This window comes from Haliotis rufescens, unplaced genomic scaffold (assembly GCF_023055435.1).
Source record: "Haliotis rufescens isolate VD_foot unplaced genomic scaffold, xgHalRufe1.0.p SCAF_68, whole genome shotgun sequence".
Lineage (NCBI taxonomy): Eukaryota > Metazoa > Mollusca > Gastropoda > Lepetellida > Haliotidae > Haliotis > Haliotis rufescens.
This window is the reverse complement of record NW_025964359.1, coordinates 1,928,058-1,949,633: the sequence shown is the minus strand read 5'-3', so window position 1 is coordinate 1,949,633 and position 21,576 is coordinate 1,928,058. Positions and strand designations below refer to the sequence as shown.

The following is a 21,576-nucleotide window of genomic DNA, read 5'->3' as shown; positions in this document are numbered from 1 at the left end:
ATAGTGATTATATATCTCTGTCATAGGGACAAGGGTGGTCGGGTAGCCTCGTGGTTAAAGCGGTTGCTGGGCACGCCGAAGACCCGGGTTCTATTGTACATGGGTACAATGAGTGAAGCTCATTTCTTGTGTCCCCAGTTGTGACATTGCTGGAATATTGCTAAAAGCTGCGTTAACAATACTCACTCACTACAAGGGACAAGGGAAGACCCAGCTTCTATAGTACATAGGTACAATGTGTGAAGCTCATTTCTGGTGTCCCCTCGTTGTGACATTGCTGGAATATTGCTAAAAGCGGCGTTAACAATACTCACTCACTACAAGGGACAACTTCTACTGACATCTTTGATCACTGACAAATCTTTGATCACTGACAAATCAATCAAAGTCTGTGTTCGATATACAAAGCGAGAACACTTAACAAAGCTTATGCCATGGAGGATGTGAGTGTGTCCTGCAAATCCACTTCATTCCTCGACCACCGTTTCCATTATCAGGATGTTTTGTCACCAACTCCATTTTACCAAATTCACCTACCTCCGGATCGATATCACCATGGCCGTTTTGTTATTCAGGGTTCTGAAATTAGCTGGAGAGAGCTGCCGGTTTGGGGTATAAAAACATTGTTTTAACACTGGAATGGAAAGAAAATATCTGTGGAATGCTTGCAGCATCCCGTCACAATTAGCCTACCTTGTATCCACGAAAGTGACCCTGAATCTTTTGCTCCGCTGTATCAACAGCCTCCCAGATGAAGTGCACTGTGTGGGCTCCCACGGGATGAGTCGGATCCAGGCGGAAATCCTTTGGGGACACGGTGGGCTCTGACAAAACAAAATTAGATGTGTAAGTGCTTAGCCCTGTATTACCATATTGATAGAGGTAATCTGCAACAGAGGCTAGAGATCGAGAAAAGTCGGAACTCAATCCTGATGAAATATGTGATACCATATAACCTGGTCTAGCATTGTATAGGGAACAGTTGTGCTGTGCTGTGCTGTGCTGTGCTGTGCTGTGCTGTGCTGTGCTGTGCTGTGCTGTTTATACTCCATAATTTAGGATTTAAGGAGGCAGGACTTAGAATGTTGTTGTTTGTTGTCAATGCCGCTCAGCAAATATGGCAGATTTATCAAAGTGGCACGTAAACAATGGAGTCTGGACAAACCAGTGATTGATATTATGAGCAAGCGTCCAATGCAGTCAGGGTACGCTGACAAGTCACCAATGAACCAAGTCACCTAGCCTGACCTCCCGACCTCCTGACCTCTGACCCATAATGAGCCTCTTACTACAAGATCTAATCCAGAATCCCCAGAATTCTCACGTTGGATCTGAACCCTCAAACCCCAATCAACCCTTCACCCACCACCGATCCATCTTTCTTCCACCCTGACCCACCCTTCACCCACCACAAATCCATCTTTCTTCCACCCTGACCCACCCTTCACCCACCACCGATCCATCTTTCTTCCACCCTGACCCACCCTTCACCCACCACCGATCCATCTTTCTTCCACCCTGATCCACCCTTCACCCACCACCGATCCATCTTTCTTCCACCCTGATCCACCACCGATCCATCTTTCTTCCACCCTGATCCACCCTTCACCCACCACCGATCCATCTTTCTTCCACCCTGATCCACCCTTCACCCACCACCGATCCATCTTTCTTCCACCCTGATCCACCACCGATCCATCTTTCTTCCACCCTGACCCACCCTTCACCCACCACCGATCCATCTTTCTTCCACCCTGATCCACCCTTCACCCACCACCGATCCATCTTTCTTCCACCCTGATCCACCACCGATCCATCTTTCTTCCACCCTGATCCACCCTTCACCGATCCATCTTTCTTCCACCCTCATCCACCACCTATCCATCTTTCTTCCACCCTCATCCACCACCGATCCATCTTTCTTCCACCCTGATCCATCCTTCACCCACCACCAATCCATCTTTCTTCCACCCTGACCCACCCTCATCCACCACTGATCCATCTTTCTTCCACCCTCATCCATCCTGATCCACCCTTTATCATCCTGATCCACCCTTTATCCACCCTGATCCTTTCTGATCCACCCTTTATCCACCCTGATCCATCCTTTATCCACCCTGATCCACACTTTATCCATCCTGATCCACCCTTTATCCATCCTGATCCTTTCTGATCCACCCTGATCCATCCTGATCCACCCTTTATCCACCCTTTATCCATCTTCCCAAGGCAAGGGAGTAAACTGACTGTGAAAGTCCAGTTTTCACGCTTGCCGAATTAGGCTGGAATTCTGGAGTTATATAGCTACTAACAAGACTATGCATCGAACTAGACCTCCCGTTCATTAAAAAACATGGATTTCAACGTTTAGATTATAATTGAATGCAGGATTTGTGTCAACAAAGTGTCAACAAGTATTTTCCAAATCTTACCATGTTTTCAATCAATGTGCTCAAACATTGTGAAGTAAGAATCGTTTTATTACAATATAGATCTTGATTATCAATTAGATCATCTTGATTGTGTGCTGCCATTTTGTTGTGAGATGGAATCTGATTGGTCAATGTGAGGGACATTGAAGTGACATAACTCGTAATAGTCACTGGTGGTGCTAGGATCAAGCCACAAAGTTCCAGTTTAGTTTAGGAAAGGTGGGAACTGGACTTTTCACTCAGGAAGATGTCCTTTGACCACCCTGATCCACCCTTCTTCAACCCAAATCTACCTCTGTAGACTTCATTGCCATATACCCCATGACCAGGACCTTATCCAATAGAAGAGTCGGAACCTACAGACTTCCGTATGATAATGTTGTACCTCAGTTGAGCTGTACCTTCAACAGTAAATAATGCCACAACAGCAATCTAACCAATACACAACAGAAGAGTCGGAACCTATCAAAGTGGCACGTAAACAATGGAGTCTGGACAAACCAGTGATTGATATTATGAGCAAGCGTCCAATGCAGTCAGGGTACGCTGACAAGTCACCAATGAACCAAGTCACCTAGCCTGACCTCCCGACCTCTGACCCATAATGAGCCTCTTACTACAAGATCTAATCAAGAATCCCCAGAATTCTCACGTTGGATCTGAACCCTCAAACCCCAATCAACCCTTCACCCACCACCGATCCATCTTTCTTCCACCCTGACCCACCCTTCACCCACCACCGATCCATCTTTCTTCCACCCTGACCCACCCTTCACCCACCACCGATCCATCTTTCTTCCACCCTGATCCACCACCGATCCATCTTTCTTCCACCCTGATCCACCACCGATCCATCTTTCTTCCACCCTGATCCACCCTTCACCCACCACCGATCCATCTTTCTTCCACCCTGATCCACCACCGATCCATCTTTCTTCCACCCTGACCCACCCTTCACCCACCACCGATCCATCTTTCTTCCACCCTGATCCACCCTTCACCCACCCACAACAGAAGAGTCGGAACCTACAGACTTCCATATGATAATGTTGTACCTCAGTTGAGCTGCACCTTCAACAGTAAATAATGCCACAACAGCAATCTAACCAATACACAACAGAAGAGTCGGAACCAACATATGATAATGTTGTACCTCAGTTGAGCTGCACCTTCAACAGTAAATAATGCCCCAGCTGCAGTCTAACCAATACACAACAGAAGAGTCGGAACCTACATATGATAATGTTGTACCTCAGTTGAGCTGCACCTTCAACAGTAAATAATGCCACAGCTGCAATCTAACCAATACTCTAAACACGGACCCCTTCTACAATTCAGTATCTGTTCCATTGATTTTCTCCTCATTGGATTACCCGGAGAATGAAGCTGCCGGTTCAAGATGTGCCCAGTGGTCACAGTGTCACACCATCGGCAGAACAATCCCAACTTGGGTGCTTCAGAAACTGATGGTCACAGTCCGTGCCTGGAGAACAATGCACACTATTCCTAATGCCTGAGACAGCTCTGTTGTATTGTTCCTGATACCATTACATTCTATTGTGATTCTAATTAACTAATCCCTGCAGGGGTGGCCGAGATAGGTGCCGAGGCCTCATAGGCACTGGCAAGTCAGAAGGCATCACTGGCAGTAACTCCCAACAATCCCAGGCCAATTCCTGGAGTCCTCGGAGAGATAAATCAAGGAGGATTTACATTATTTGAACACAAGGCTGTCATGATTTACAGCATTTCAAATTCACAAAGATTGTCCACAAAACGTCAGATTGTTAATTAGCAATTGTGTAAAGAATGGATTGTAAAATCACACTTAATCACATTCAATGTTGACTTTTGAGTCATTAAAAGCTGAACAATTGTCTCGTGTCTTAAGCGAGACTGTCGCCTCTGTCCTCCAGGATGAATATCAAGTTTCAAATGGAGACATTGGCTAACTCATAGATGACTGAATGCATTTTTCCCACTGTCATTACACCAACTCAGATATTCCCAAGCCCAATCATTCAACTTTAAACTGTCAAAAAAGTGTCGTGTCAGAATAGAATAATTCATTTAGAGTGAAAAAAATGTATCCTTAAATTATTGAAGGTCATGCTGTCTTTACACGTAAAGTCGTGATTCAGTGAACAGCCAACTACGGAGAATGGCTGTGTCTGGCTAATGGGTAATTGGGTATACCCCGTTACAACAATGTTACACATGCAGTTTACCAGACACATATCCACCATGTTTGTATGATGCTGTTACCATAGCAATACGCAGCAGCATTACCATTAGAAAAACAAGGCCATAACCTCAAAATAAGCAGAAAAAACAACTTTGTTTGCATTTGTATGGTTTAATATAATTAAAACTCAAAATTTAATACCAAAATAATTTATAAATATTGAAAATTGGACATTAATTTGGAAGCTACTCAAAAATAGAAGTTCCATAACGGCGTGTGACAACGTCATCAGTAGTATTTTTTACTAACTTTGGTAACAAAAGCATTTATTTCAAGCCATTGTGTGGGTGGCAAGTCCCCCAAACTCCTGTTAGTTTAGTGAGGCAGCAAAAAATGAGATCTCATCAACTGAGTAACCATTACTAAGGGGTGAGCTTGTTCACATCTCTTACCAAAACAGGGGGAAGGTGTCCGGTAAAATGCATTCTTGCCACAACAATAGATCACCTGTAGACTGTTCATTTATCATGCAAAGAGTGAGTGCATGTTGTTTTATGCCACAGTCAGCAATATTCCAGCTATATCATGGCAGCCTGCAAACAATCCAGTCTGGTTGACATCCTGAGCTTCCATCGACACCATCAGGGCGTGCTGACACACAATCAGCCATCAGGGCGTGCTGACACACAATCAGCCATCAGGGCGTGCTGACACACAATCAGCCATCAGGGCACCATCAGGGCGTGCTGACACACAATCAGCCATCAGGGCACCATCAGGGCGTGCTGACACACAATCAGCCATCAGGGCGTGCTGACACACAATCAGCCATCAGGGCACCATCAGGGCGTGCTGACACACAATCAGCCATCAGGGCGTGCTGACACACAATCAGCCATCAGGGCACCATCAGGGCGTGCTGACACACAATCAGCCATCACACACTGCAACCTTCTGACCCTCTTAAAACAATTTGTGTTGTAATAACACTGTAAATCACAACTCAGGTATCAGTTCATGAAATAGTGGGGGCATGGTTGGCCCATTCGGCTAAAGTGCCTTTCTCACTGTGCAGAGTTGCGTCCCCTAGTTGCGCCAGAATCTGATGATTGTGTGTTGTGATATCACAGCTGAATGTACTGGGCACATCCTTATAATCCTTATATATCATGGTGTTCATTAGCTGCTTTTATCGCCATCCAAACTTTACATATAACACGCCAAAGTTGTCTTACTGTTATACAGAAAGAAACAAAAAAAATTCTTGTTGCAATTTTTTTTGCAAATTAATTCCGAAAAATAAGGAGATTTTACCTGTATTTGAACAAATAAAGCTGTATATGATTCCCACAGTTTCATCCTTGAATCACCATGTCGATGACAAAGAAACACTTAAAACACTAAAAACACTCCAATGTTTCGAATTAACTCAGATAGAATGGTGGCAAAAAGGTATCAAGCAGGATATTGAATGGGAGAAAAGAGAAACATCTTGCTGACAGCTTCAAGAAGATGTCAAAATTTACACAAGCTTTCGCTTGACTGTCAAATAAAGCAGAAGGTGGATGTTAGCCAGGCGTGCACTTCTTCAAAGTTCATTATACGTTGGCACAATCAATAAATACAAGCACCGATTCACTGACCTATCTCCAACTTGTATCAGAAGTGTCTGTATATGTGAGCCTAGTGGCTTTTTCAGGCTATCATCTACGCAAGTCAGTATTCAAATTTCAAATTGTGGAGAAAAAATAATTTCCAGGATATCTAGCAAGGCACAAAGGAAATTATTCATCTTCTGATTTCCTGTTTCGTTTCAAAAAAAGCTTTCAAAGTATCATAAACTTGACTTTTTTTTTACATAAAATCCATTTTTTTGCATATCAATGGTAATAGGATGAGCTATATTCATTATGAAATGAGCGTGATAGACTGGGAACTAGTTCTGCTTTCAATATGTGATTCGATTCTTACATCCGTCCACAGATCTGTTCTTCATGTCGTGTCAGAAGTGTTAACATGGTTTTTAATTTAATATTTCTTCTGACTTCTTGCACATCTTTCAGCAGTTTTATATTTCTTCTTGTGAATCTGACTTGAACATTTGTCATCAAGTAGAACTTCCATTATCAAACAAATCATCGTCTTTATTCTTATTTATTTATTCTGAATCAGGCCCAAATTATGTATATTCAAATAAACAGTAACGAGATACAATAGTATTTTCTTGAAAATTTCAAACTACATTCAGGAACTAATTTATATGCCTGACAAAATTCTTTGAAGATGGAAAGTATCCAGAAAGTGGTGATGGTCTTTCGAACACATCGCTCTAGCCTGGTTCAGTAAGTTTGTGACAGATTCATTGCCTATTGAGTAGTGTCGTTTTAGTTTAACAAGAATACACGGACAATAATTCCCATGAACAAAATCAATTGGCAGTTCACATAACAAGCATCCAATCGGGTTACACATCTGTAGCTACATATTTCTCAAGGTCAGTTCTTTGGGTTAAAAAATGGGTCTAGTTTCTGTTGTTGGAAGAAGTTGAGGCTTACAAACAGCTGAGTTTACCTACAGACAGCTCCGTCTCAGGAGACAAAGTTTCTTATGAAAGTGTCTTCAATCATTCATGGTAACTGTAAGATTGGTTCCAACAACTGATTCTGGCTTAACACGTTGAGGTTAGCTGGTGAAATTTTATTGATTCTGAAACAGTTTATCCATCAAATATTAATACCCTGAGAGCAGAAAATGTACTGTTGAAATAAAAGTTGCATCAGTTTACATCCAGCTGAAACTTGACACTGTCTCAGGGGAGATAACTAACAACTAAAGGGAGATAATTCTAAAATGTGTTAATGTATCATATTTCTGTCTGACAGCTGTGGAAACATTAACTGCAAAATTGGAAATATCTACATAATAATGGTTTTTTTATGTGTGCCTTAATCTATTTACCACAATTCAAACTGCATACTGCCTTTTCTTTCAAGCCTATATTCCCTGAGTGCAGTCTTAATAGGAAGATAGCTTGCTCAAGTCACGATATGGCTGAAATAGTGCCGATGTGACTTTAAATATTAACTCACTCACTCAGTAATAGGAAGATAGGATGGTTGGTTCATAAATAAATGCTCATGTGTCTTGATTTAAAAAACAAAACAAATGTAAATGTTTAAAGAAATACAGTGATATCTGGACATAGGGTATAGCCTTCCACATCATCGAGTCGGAAATCAATGAATTCTGCATGGCATTAGTGAAACAGTTGTAGTTTTTAACAGTAGCTTGAAACAGGAAGGGAGGTTGCTCTTTGACCTACCATTCAAACAATCAATCCAATATCTTTCATCATATATTTAAAATTTCACACTACCTGACCATAATTCACAAAATCAATCTTTACATGAACCACACTACAGTATTTGTATCTCAGTGTTATAGGTTTTCTGACATTTAATAACTTTCATAGTTTTCTCTCTGATCACATGAACTACTGTAAAACATCTCATTCACTTTTAAAGACAGCTTTCTCTTAAAAAAAAGCCATCCTCTGAGTGTTTACAATGTTTGTGTGATGCTAGAGTCCCCTTTTACACGAGTAGTAGCAATCAACATGGCCGTCCAATTACGTACGATGTTTAAAAATCTATGTTCCGACGACATGCCTAAATCATAAGGCTACAATATTGTATACTATGGTTTACAGAAAGTTGCTAAACATTAAGCTTAAGTTGGTTGAAATTAAAACACATCTAGTAAGGGTTAGGAATTCAGATTTCAGGGTTTAGGGTTTAGGGTTTAGGGTTAGATAGTTAGCGAGGTAGGGGGTAGTGTTTAGGGTCAGGTTGATTTTATGAGAGAAAATATTTGCTTTTACTGTTAAAAGTGCAGGATGTTTAGTTTGTTTGTTTGCTGTTTAACGCCGCACACAGCAATATTCCAGTTTTATGACGGTGGTCTGTAAATTATCGAGTTTGGACCAGACAATCCAGTGATTGACATCATGAGCATCGATCCACTCAATTGGGATACAATGACATGCATCAACCAAGTCAGTGAGCCTGAAAACCCGATCCTGTCAGTCGCTTCTTACCACAAACATAGTCGCCTTTTACGGCAAGCATGGGTTGCTGAAGACCTATTCTACCCCGGATCCTCACGGGTCCACCTTTTACGGCAAGCATGGGTTGCTGAAGACCTATTCTACCCGGGATCTTCATGGGTCCACCTTTTACGGCAAGCATGGGTTGCTGAAGACCTATTCTACCCCGGATCCTCACGGGTCCACCTTTTACGGCAAGCATGGGTTGCTGAAGACCTACTCTACCCCGGATCTTCATGGGTTGGATGTTGTAATGGTGGATTTTCAGCCTAATCAAATAACCTGAAAAAATTATAAAAAAAGAGGCCAAATATAGACATCATATATGTATTCTGCTTGTAGTTTATCCAAGAGGGTTACATCTTGACCACTGCCCAGATGACATTAGTTCTTACCGTCCTCTCCCGAGTGTCCCTTGTAGATGAATGCTGTCTGATGTGACTCTCCAAGGTCATTTTCCGACTTCACAGATATTTGGTAGGTTTGATATACATCATTGACTTCCACCTCGTAATAGTTGACAGTAGGGTCTGTGATGAGTCCATCTGACCAATACGTCTTCCCCTGCTGGCGGTAGTACACGTGGTAGCGGAAGCCAGGGCCGTTGTGGTAGAGGCGGGCAATCACCTGAAATAAACAGGGAGACCGTTAGTCTTCTCCGATCTTGGCCAGCCAGAATGTTAGTATGAGCAAGTTTTAACGTCATCACACTGCACACTATCCAGCAGGACAAACATGGCAAACCCAGGGTTGACATACTGCATAGGTAGGTGCTTATTATCTTTTAGTGGGGCAGACCTGTAGCTTAGTGGTTACAGTGGTCACTTATCACAACAAAGGTCTGGGTTCGATTTCTCACATGGTTATTCTGGGTGAAGCCCACTTCTGGAGTCCTCCCACCCTCTCTGCCAGACAGGATATGACTATACTGCTTAAAGCCATGTAAAAACCACACACACCATCATATTTAGTTCCAGTTCTAAATATCTAAATATCTTGGTGATCTTCTGCCTGAGTTACAAAGACAATCAGAGAAGAATGGGGAAGCCAGAAGTGATGCAGGTACTAGACATGGACCACCCTGGTGAAACCCAAGGGCCTGCTACAACACAATACACGAACCTTCATCCATTACAACTTTTCTATCATGTATAACGTGTCACTGCTTCTTTCCACAGCCTCCAATGAATATGCCCTGAAACCTGTTGTCAGAATTTGAAGACATAGTGTTGCCGTGACACCAGAAAATACCCTTCTTTTACTCCCTCCACAGGAAGGATGATTCAGAGAACATGCATATACAATCTAGCAATAACATCCCAAAGAATTGGACAATCCATTTTCAGAGTTCAACATTCGAATAAACCCATCTTCAGGCTGTTTATATTTCCGGTGATGAATGAGGACCAAGTAATGGACATAATGACACAATAAAGTTTCACATTTTGCCAACACCTTGCCAACAACTGAACCATTTTGAAGAGATGACCTAAGAAATGACAAATTGCACCACAACACAACCAGAATCCAGTTATCATGACACTAGTAGCTTTCGAGTTGACAACAAGCAGCTGTTTTCAACTTTCGATTGGCTACGATGAAACTCATTCCAAATTTCATTTGTCGGGAAATACATCTCCACCTGTCTCCAGGGAAAAAGTGATGAGGTCCTCTCCTATTACAGTTGGTAAAAGACGGAGGAGAGAGACACTGTGATCTATCAAGTGTCTTGTTATAGCACCAAGCTACAGGGTAGGGGACAAGCACGTAATTGCTATAGGTCTATTTATCATGACCACTGCGTTTACTTACAATGTGCCTGTGACAGACAGATTAACCCTTCATGTTCTTGAAACCTCCAAGACTGGGCACTGCCAGAGTAATTCCAAGTGTATTCACCTAACGACAGCCTGAGTTAGGTCACCTGGTCACTTCAATCCACAGGAATAAACCAAAATGGCACATTCACCTAGAGACAAGGGGTTTTACTAGCCCAGTGCTCTAAGGTATAGTGAACGTAAAAGGTCAATGTCAGAGCATAATATCTGACACAACACTTTTCATGGTTCATAAAAAGCAAAATACAGCAGATGTAGCAGCAAAAATTATACATGTGGATCACTGCAAATCAGTGATGACACCAGGTGTTCATGAAAAGGGTATGCCTGTCCTGCTCTACCGGAAGCATCCACCATTCACACAATTAACATAAAAAAGTATGTGTTTGTTGCCTGACATCGCACAGCAGTACTTCTGCCATGTCATGGCAGCATGTAAACAAACCAGACAATCAAGTGATGGAAGACCAGCATCCAGAGAGATTGAAACATGGAATCGGGAGAGATTGAAGACACGATAACAGAGAGAAGGAAGACTGGCACAGATATGGATGACCTGAATCCGGAAAGAAGGAAGACAGAATCTGGAGAGATTGAAGACACGATAACGGAGAGAAGGAAGACTGGCACAGATATGGATGACCTGAATCCAGAAAGAAGGAAGACAGAATCTGGAGAGATTGAAGATCAGAATCAAGAGAGAAGGAAGACTGGCACAGATATGGATGACCTGAATCCGGAAAGAAGGAAGACAGAATCTGGAGAGATTGAAGACACGATAACGGAGAGAAGGAAGACTGGCACAGATATGGATGACCTGAATCCGGAAAGAAGGAAGACAGAATCGGGAGAGATTGAAGATCAGAATCAAGAGAGAAGGAAGACTGGCACAGATATGGATGACCTGAATCCGGAAAGAAGGAAGACAGAATCTGGAGAGATTGAAGACACGATAACGGAGAGAAGGAAGACTGGCACAGATATGGATGACCTGAATCCGGAAAGAAGGAAGACAGAATCTGGAGAGATTGAAGACACGATAACGGAGAGAAGGAAGACTGGCACAGATATGGATGACCTGAATCCGGAAAGAAGGAAGACAGAATCTGGAGAGATTGAAGACACGATAACGGAGAGAAGGAAGACTGGCACAGATATGGATGACCTGAATCCGGAAAGAAGGAAGACAGAATCGGGAGAGATTGAAGATCAGAATCAAGAAAGAAGGAAGACTGGCACAGATATGGATGACCTGAATCCGGAAAGAAGGAAGACAGAATCTGGAGAGATTGAAGACACGATAACGGAGAGAAGGAAGACTGGCACAGATATGGATGACCTGAATCCGGAAAGAAGGAAGACAGAATCGGGAGAGATTGAAGACACGATAACGGAGAGAAGGAAGACTGGCACAGATATGGATGACCTGAATCCGGAAAGAAGGAAGACAGAATCTGGAGAGATTGATGACACGATAACGGAGAGAAGGAAGACTGGCACAGATATGGATGACCTGAATCCAGAAAGAAGGAAGACAGAATCTGGAGAGATTGAAGATCAGAATCAAGAGAGAAGGAAGACTGGCACAGATATGGATGACCTGAATCCGGAAAGAAGGAAGACAGAATCTGGAGAGATTGAAGACACGATAACGGAGAGAAGGAAGACTGGCACAGATATGGATGACCTGAATCCGGAAAGAAGGAAGACAGAATCGGGAGAGATTGAAGACACGATAACGGAGAGAAGGAAGACTGGCACAGATATGGATGACCTGAATCAGGAAAGAAGGAAGACAGAATCTGGAGAGATTGAAGACACGATAACGGAGAGAAGGAAGACTGGCACAGATATGGATGACCTGAATCCGGAAAGAAGGAAGACAGAATCTGGAGAGATTGAAGACACGATAACGGAGAGAAGGAAGACTGGCACAGATATGGATGACCTGAATCCGGAAAGAAGGAAGACAGAATCTGGAGAGATTGAAGACACGATAACGGAGAGAAGGAAGACTGGCACAGATATGGATGACCTGAATCCGGAAAGAAGGAAGACAGAATCTGGAGAGATTGAAGACACGATAACGGAGAGAAGGAAGACTGGCACAGATATGGATGACCTGAATCCGGAAAGAAGGAAGACAGAATCTGGAGAGATTGAAGACACGATAACGGAGAGAAGGAAGACTGGCACAGATATGGATGACCTGAATCCGGAAAGAAGGAAGACAGAATCGGGAGAGATTGAAGACACGATAACGGAGAGAAGGAAGACTGGCACAGATATGGATGACCTGAATCCGGAAAGAAGGAAGACAGAATCTGGAGAGATTGAAGACACGATAACGGAGAGAAGGAAGACTGGCACAGATATGGATGACCTGAATCAGGAAAGAAGGAAGACAGAATCTGGAGAGATGGAAGACACGATAACGGAGAGAAGGAAGACTGGCACAGATATGGATGACCTGAATCCGGAAAGAAGGAAGACAGAATCTGGAGAGATTGAAGACACGATAACGGAGAGAAGGAAGACTGGCACAGATATGGATGACCTGAATCCGGAAAGAAGGAAGACAGAATCTGGAGAGATTGAAGACACGATAACGGAGAGAAGGAAGACTGGCACAGATATGGAAGACCTGAATCCGGAAAGAAGGAAGACAGAATCTGGAGAGATTGAAGATCAGAATCAAGACAGAAGGAAGACTGGCACAGATATGGATGACCTGAATCCGGAAAGAAGGAAGACAGAATCTGGAGAGATTGAAGATCAGAATCAAGAGAGAAGGAAGACTGACATCCGGAGAGAAGGAAGTTCAAACTTGACAGATTTTACTTGATGATTAATTATCGTAGAAAACTCAATATTGAAAGAGGTCTGTGTTGGTGAATGTCTGGTTTAACAAATTCCACTGATAGTTTTTACATAAAAAGGGAAAGTCTGACACATAACTGCTGCTGATACATACAAGCTTGGAATGGAAACCAATGAGGACAGTCTATGCATGAAGCCAGAAACCAATCATACAGTTCTTGTGATGGCAAATCTTCTCCTCATTCACCACAAAAATTTGACTTTAGCAGTTGTGCTCGTGCATAATGGCAGCACACCATCTCATAGACACCTAGCATTTTTACACGATCGATTTTCAGCTAATGGAAGACAAGGTCAATGTAATTAGACCAATAAAATCCCTCCTAGGTCTATATGACCTTCTTAAAGCACAAGAATATCACATCCCAATCCTTAATGCTTTCGTTTGACACTGACGACTACACAATAAATACGCCAGAATTGCTACAACAACATTTTTATCCCCATTATGTAGACACTGTCACAAAGAAGACAGGCAATCCACATTCTGTGTATCAAGAATTATTAAGGCAAGGCAATAATTTACCACAGACATGCCCTGTGCACATATTCTGCTGCCCTATGCTATTAGTATGATAATTGAGTAAAACACAATCTTGTGATATAATATGGTCCATGAACTGTGGTCCCTGGAAGCCTTGGACGAGGCATCAAGAAGAGTTGGTATTTGATGGCATTAAACATGCTTCCCTCTCATCAGGAATCAGTCAGATTGCTACTACCAAGCCTATATGGTAAACACTTGTGATTCAGGAATATCACAGGACCAATTGCTTCAGATTTGTTGTTATGAGGTGACACAAACGAGAAAGCTATGAAATGATAGAAAGCGTTACTTTTAATGCCTGTGTGCTGCAGAGGGAGATCTCTTGATACGGTTGTAGAAGAGGAGTTTAGTGTTTAGAAGGGACAGCAAGAGTCCTACAATATTTCTTGTAGGCTTGTCTCTTGGGGATACAGTTTCATTTCAACTGTGTGACCATGTACAATAACAATATACGAGATGGGTGTTTTGTAGTGAGTGAGGTGGGGATGATGTATCTATTATGATTTTAATTGTTGAAATGTCCATGACTCCAAAATGTTTTGACTTGCCTTTGCATGTGTTTGTGATGGGTGTCCCCAGTAGGACATGATACGCTCACCTGTGAACACCTGGTGTCATCACTATCTGATAGTGATTCATAAACACATGCTCATGATACAGTCAGAATCATATATTCTGGCACTTTATTTTCAGGACAATGTTTTGAAAAGTGTTATTGAGCGATTATAATGTTGCATCACATGATTAGGTAGATACTATTTATGCAGTTCCAATAATTTCAACAATGAATATATTAATGCAATATGAATAATAAAAACGTGAATAACCAAATCCCCCCAAAGAGGGATCTGGCCATATTTTTTCAAAATTCATACAATTATATTACTAATAAACAGATTATCAACAGGGATGAATGTTCAAAAGCTGCATAAACAAAAAATATTATGAACAATATTAGAACTGAAATTCATTATGAGCTTACAGATTGCCATATGTTCTTGGCTATGCTCAACAATTGTTCAACTGGGTATCCTTCAGTGCAATGGACAATTAGTGGTCTCTTAATGTTCCTTCCAGATTTAACAAGACTCAACAAATGAGAGATTTAAATGAAATTAGCAGAAGAGTAATGTAATGGAAAGATTACAGCGTAATGATATCTCATTCATAGCCATGATTCTTGTCAATCAAGCGCTCATGCGTTATAGCTTAATTACATTTATTCATAATATTAAAATATCAAATCACTTAATAAAATGAAATTCCATATCTGACATAGTCTTGGGTTTATCGTTGTCAAGAATTCTTGTGTAAACACAGCTTAAGGACAAAAACAGACAATGATACTATACAGTGTTATCTGAGTCATATCACCATTATGAAAGAAAACTGGAATCTTGACTCATCATGAAAGGAAGTAAAATTTAAAATTTCATGGTGGCTGTCAGGTAATATTAGCTAAACTGTCTTTGTGTTGGTCCATTTCAGAGCTATTGACATTTCAACATATGGGTCTTGGATATTACGATACGCTTTTCAGTTTTTATCATTCCTGTTAACTGGATATATCTTTTCATCTTATCTTAAATGACCTTCAAGAATGTTTCTACGACAGAGAAATTGTATCCTACACATACACAGTATTGGTTTTTATCAGTGAATGAGGACACCACTACTCCTCATCCTCGTGCTGCTGATGGAAGAGCATCATCCTATATAAAGTCAGACCACTTCTATTTCCTGGTTCACTATTTCATGATCATGCCCTCAATTTTTAAATCAAAATGCTACAAAATCATGTTTTTGATTGAAAATTTCAGCTTCATTCGGTTTGCATAAATCATTTTTGACACTTTTAGAAAATTAATTTCAGTCTCAAACCTGAATTTTTTATTTTATTTTGACTTTGCCTCCTGAATTTTGGAATAATGATCAAAAAGCCTGTAAAACAAAAACAATATTTGTTCTTGTCTCAAAAAGTACATGTGTATCTCAAACTGTTAGAAGAGACTTTTTAGAAAAGTATTTTTTACTTGCTGTACAACATAACACAACTCTTGGGCTTGTTTCCAGTAAGATCAATATATGCTTTACTTTAACCACGCAATAAAACATGTCAAGCCTCATTTCAAAATACTTAGGAGAATATATCAAACAGACACCATGTTGGGGGCAGATGACAGCATGATTTAACAAAGAACTCAAACAAATGACTATTTTTCTAACCAATCTCCAAATCCATCATCAAACAGAACACTTTGATTTTTTTGGAGAGTCCGCAGTGGGAGTACAAGACTTTTACAAGTTAAAGCACTTAATGTCAAAACCGCCATCGGTTTATCTAAACAGTGGTCACTTTATCAAAGGTTTCACAAAGCCTTATCCATGCAGGGAAATCAACGAGCATTGGAGAAAAATCAACACCATGAAATAGATTCCACATGAACGCTGTGGTAATATCGGATGTAACTAACGAGGCAAATCTATGACTGTTTTACTGTCACTAGTGCCAGTTGTACTTAACAAGACAAATACATTTACTCTTTCGCCTATAGTTAATCTGTCAGCTGTCATGGGATCTGAGGACAGCCATCTTCCCAACAACTGAAGCAAACATGATAATGTAATTGTGTTGTTTCGAAGTCTACAATATATCAATTGTCCTCATAACTTCACAAGGCTTCTTCTTTTCCTGAAAGATCAAAGCGCCATGTAGCTCACCTTCCCCGATTAGCTCAGATCTTCCAATTAGCTGACATAGATAAATGAGGACGATCAAGCCTTTGATATTCCAAGCAAATCATCTCCTGGCTTAGGAAATACACTGACGATGATGTTGGTAGAATATCAATATTTCAACGATTATAACGTTTCAGCTATAACTTTTAAGATGGCTTAAATACCAGGCAACTCTCTGCCAGGAAATCTGTTTCCTAAACACTGATGGATGGATTTCAAAACCACCACAAATCAAGCACAGGTAGGAAAATGGTTTAAGTTATAAGTTTGCATGCAGAATTATGCCCTTTAGTTGGGCCAGGATTTGATGGTAATAAGTTTGAATCCAAGATTCATCCCAATTTGCATGTCACACATCGCACCAAATGTGGCCATACACGTGACTGAATCTTGTATGACCTTCACAAGATGGCTGATTGTTGTGAAATGAGTGTGGTGGATTTCCAGATTCATGCACAGCAGAGTCTAAAGAAATGTCCCCCCCCACCCATGCCCCTCCTCGTCACACCCAATCTTCTTGGTCCAGGACACGTTGCTGAGGACCCGGTCTAACCCTGCTAACTTGTTGAGGAGTACAAACCAAAGTAAACTCCATCCTTCCCCCCCCCGTCACACCCAATCAACCCCAGCCTCCTCATCCTTGCAATCAGTTGCAGACCTCTTAATATCGTCTCCTGCTGGTCAACAGGGTGTTGTGACACGGCTGACATATTGCAGGCTTCAGTATTGAACTCAATCACTCTCAGTGCAACTTGCTTGGCTTATTGCTCGTTCACATCCCTGACACTTTTATCACCAGATTATCCTCATCAGTTGTGCCATCAAAAAAGTGGATAAAAAACATAACAATTCAGAATGTACGCAATATTGTGTATAATTCTGAACACACAACCTTATGGCAACAGTAAAATACATCATTCACCTTTCACAATGTCATATGAATCGGTAAAAATAAAAGAGACAAACCCTTTCCATATTCATAAGAAATCTCTGCTAAAATCAGAGTGAGTGAGTGAGTTGGGTTTAACGCCGCTTTTAATAGTATTCCAGTCATATCACGGCGTGTAAGCTTAATGTGGGAGGAAAGACTGAAGTGATGCTGGTCTCAGACGTTTACCACTTCGGTGAAACCCACGAGCACGGGTATGGTGCTGACAAACCTAGAAACATAATTGGGGTGAACCAGGATTCGAACCCACAATCATAGGTTTCTGGCGTGCCCAAGGGCTGCAACTCTGCACAGCGAATCGCGGCGCCTTAGACGACTGGGCCACCCATGCCCCCTGCTAAAATCAGAGTTGATTGTATGATTCCAACTACATAGTGAGCATGTGTTTATGAATCACTATCAAATAGTGATGAGACCAGGTGTTCGTGAAAAGGTGAGCGCATCCTGCCCCTCCGGTGGCTACATCACAAACACATGCAAAGGCAAGTCAATTGTTCACCTGACAAGACATGGGAACATATAGTACATGTCAAAATAGGGAATTACATCAGACATAACATGTGTCACTGATGCAGCAAATTTCGAAATGTCTTCCACATGTCTAGATAAACTGAATTCATCACCAAAACTTTTTACCCTTGAAGAAGACAATTTGACCTATGACCCCTTCTCCTATGTGGATACTGAGAGGGGTACAGGTGAGCTGCACCTCCCGTACAAATCATGTTGACATACAAAATAAATACAAATATATTCCTGAGACATTTTTGGCACAGTCTAATGATTAATGGACTACTATCTTTGGCTAACAAATGCAAAATTCTTAATGAAGGATGTGCTATTCTAAGTACTCCCCTTTTGTGAAAAGCTGTATCTGCACTTCAGAATATAGTATTGCAATGGACATAATTTACACCTGACCTATTCTTTCCAAATACAATGCACAAGGGATGGATTGTAGAACAGTCCACAGGCTTCCTCAGCAATCCTTAAGACAATATTGCTCTGTGTGATTGATTTGTGCCTGCGTGGACTGCAAAACACAGCTTCTACCAATTTGCAGCTTGGGTTGTAAATCTGTCTGACAATTGAAATCGATTCAAATCAAGCTACGTTTGGTATTTCACTTCTGGAATCAATTTCATATCAACAGATACAATTATTTGTACAAAAATAACAATCTCTAATATTGGATATAAGTGGATGTATCAAAGCACACGGGTTCAGCTGTCTCAAGAATTGATTGTGGACAAGAACCATTCCCCAGATGTATAAACTCGAAGAATATGTTGAGATTTTTTCTGTTGCAAAGACAGATTTCCAAGATAAGGAAATCCCTACCTGTCATGAGTAAGGCAAATAGAAACATTGACTTGGGATACATTTCTCTGCAAGATGAAATCTCAAACCATATCACCTTCCTGTGGGATTTCTAGGTCAATTCCTGGTAGGGCTCAGTGATGGTTGCATGACATTTGTAAGTATATGTTATCAATTTGCTGATTGTTGTGGAAACATCGGCAATTTCCCATTGCGAATAATTCCGGTTTCAACCCAATTTGACCGTGTTATTGCGGAAACGACCAACATTGATTTTGACGCTGCACCAACTTGGCGTGGATTAGTATACATTCATTTAATCATCCCATTGATTTTTCATCTATTTGTCTTTGACAAAACTCAGCTGGAATTGCTTTTAAAGTTTCCAAGTTGTTCACTGGAAGAATAATTTTTAATAACTGAGAGTGAATGCTAATACACTCCAAGGACATGTGAGCTTTGAACCTGAAGCAAACAGTTTAAAGACCTGCCCCGAATCAAGCTGTATAAAGGACAAGTTTTATAGCAGCTGTTTTTCATGAGATTGGAATGTGATTTCAGGTTAGAAAATAGAATTGCGGATCCTTGACCATATATGAACTATTCCCATTATAAATCCATTGTTTTGTCTTTCGTCAGGTAAATGTTGTTTATACTAGGATTGTTTTTTGAACAAATCATGTTTCATGAATCTAAAGAAAGCATTTCTTACATTGTTATGTGTATTGTTAAAGTTAAATGAAGGTGAAATAAATTAAATTTAACACCCAGCCCAGCTTCCCCCATCCCCCACCCCACAACACACACACACCAACCCACCCACATCCCCCCACACATGACACTCCCCGAGCAGTGACTGGGTACCCGGTAGGATGATAGGGCAAGATGACAATGTGGTTGTTAATCTTCTAGCGACTAACAGGCAGCTTGGGGTGTATACTCCCCAGGGAGATGAGAATGATTCTTGAGTGTACACTGATCCAGTGACCGGGGTAATAAGCATTGAGCATGTCCCTGAAAAGTGTGGAAATATCAGCAATACAAATATCTATTATTATTATTATTATCATTATTATTATTATTATTACATACACCTCTCCCCATATCCCTCTGAACAGTTTAGAAACATTGAACACAACATTCTACAAGTAAAGTCACAACAGTGTTTGAAATGGTATGAATTCCAGACCATTAAACTTTCTTAAATGCTTAACTTCAAACCACTAGGACGATGACCGCATTTACCGTCATGGTATTCTTTTCAGAGAATACTTCAATGAATTAAAATCCATGCCAATAAAGACAGAAAATGGCCTATCACCTCTGTACTCCACCAATACCTCCACTACCCAACCTCCCAAACTAAATCATTACAATTCTTCAGCGCCATCAATCTTTTGACAAAAGCCTTGAAGTGTGGATGGCCATATAGATTACTACAACACTATCATCAAGCCTGTGTACATCCTCACAACAAGCAGATCCTTTCACTGAAGTGTAGAACTTTTCATAAACATCAATATTTGCTCATTCCTCTTCCAGTTGACCTGATGCAGACCAAGTGAAAACAGGCTCTATTTCAGACAAACTAATAAGAAGATATATTACCTTCTTTTATGAAAAAGTTAACGAGCCAAGCAACAAATACTCCAGATCCTATCAGTGACAACACTGCAAGATAAATGACTTTGAAAGAGGATAATAGCAAAATCTAAGCCTACAATTGCTAGAACAATTGCTTTTGTACCAATTAGCCCTGAGCACAGAGCTTAATTATCAACAACAATAATCCTACATTGCATCAAGCGGCTTTTCCAGTCAGGGACCAGTCATTGTGCACATTCTGTCACGTAAGGTGGAGAATTCTCAACACACCTACATCGGTTTGCAATCGGGATGAGTGGTCCTATATATAGTGCTTTTTCTTTCATCTGATATTTGTTTTATTTGTTGTCCACTTCAATCATCATTTGTTGCTTGCCTTGATTGATCTGTAGAAGCGTTTGTGATGAACACGTACAATTATGTCTTGGGGCAATGAATGCTTTGGCTACAAATTAACTATCTTCCAAGAAAAATATTTGTCATGAAGCGTATTGCATGTATGTTCCCTCTGATTGAATTTACCAAAGAGGTTTTGTCCCACGAGAGATGTGAGTGCAGCTCATGGATTTGGCAGCACTTAAAGTAGTATCATTCCATTGAATTAGTCTTGTGTATAAACACATTCACACAGTCTGAGTCATTCAAAACACAAGCTGTTTCAGTTCTGTGAAGAAAACTCTTCTTGCATGACCAGACCAGGAACAGAGGCTTCATATGAATCAGTGAGTGAGTTGGGTTTAACACCACTTTGAACAGGATTCCAGGTAAATCCTGAAGACATTTACCACTTTGATGACACCCACAAGCACGGATATGGTGCTGACAAACCACGCAATATAATCAGGGAGAAGCAGGATTTGAAGCCTTGATCATAGGTTTCTGGTTTGTCCAAGGGATGCAACTCTGAAAAGCGAATGGTGCTGCCTCATATTACTGGGCCCCCATGCACACTGTTCTCTAGTGTCTCATCCAAATC

General features: G+C 41.1%; 1 protein-coding gene across 7 annotated transcripts in view; it reads right to left on the bottom strand.

The window, feature by feature from the left end:
* LOC124116009 (neuroglian-like) overlaps window positions 1-21,576 on the bottom strand; it is a 225,160-nt gene that overhangs the window by 21,778 nt on the left and 181,806 nt on the right. For all 7 annotated transcript variants that reach the window (XM_046477202.2, XM_046477200.2, XM_046477206.2 and 4 more), the window contains 2 exons: window positions 9,118-9,349; window positions 694-824 (listed from right to left, as the gene is read on the bottom strand). In XM_046477202.2, coding sequence (XP_046333158.1) covers window positions 694-824; window positions 9,118-9,349 — 363 coding nt within the window. The remainder of the gene's footprint in view (window positions 1-693; window positions 825-9,117; window positions 9,350-21,576) is intronic.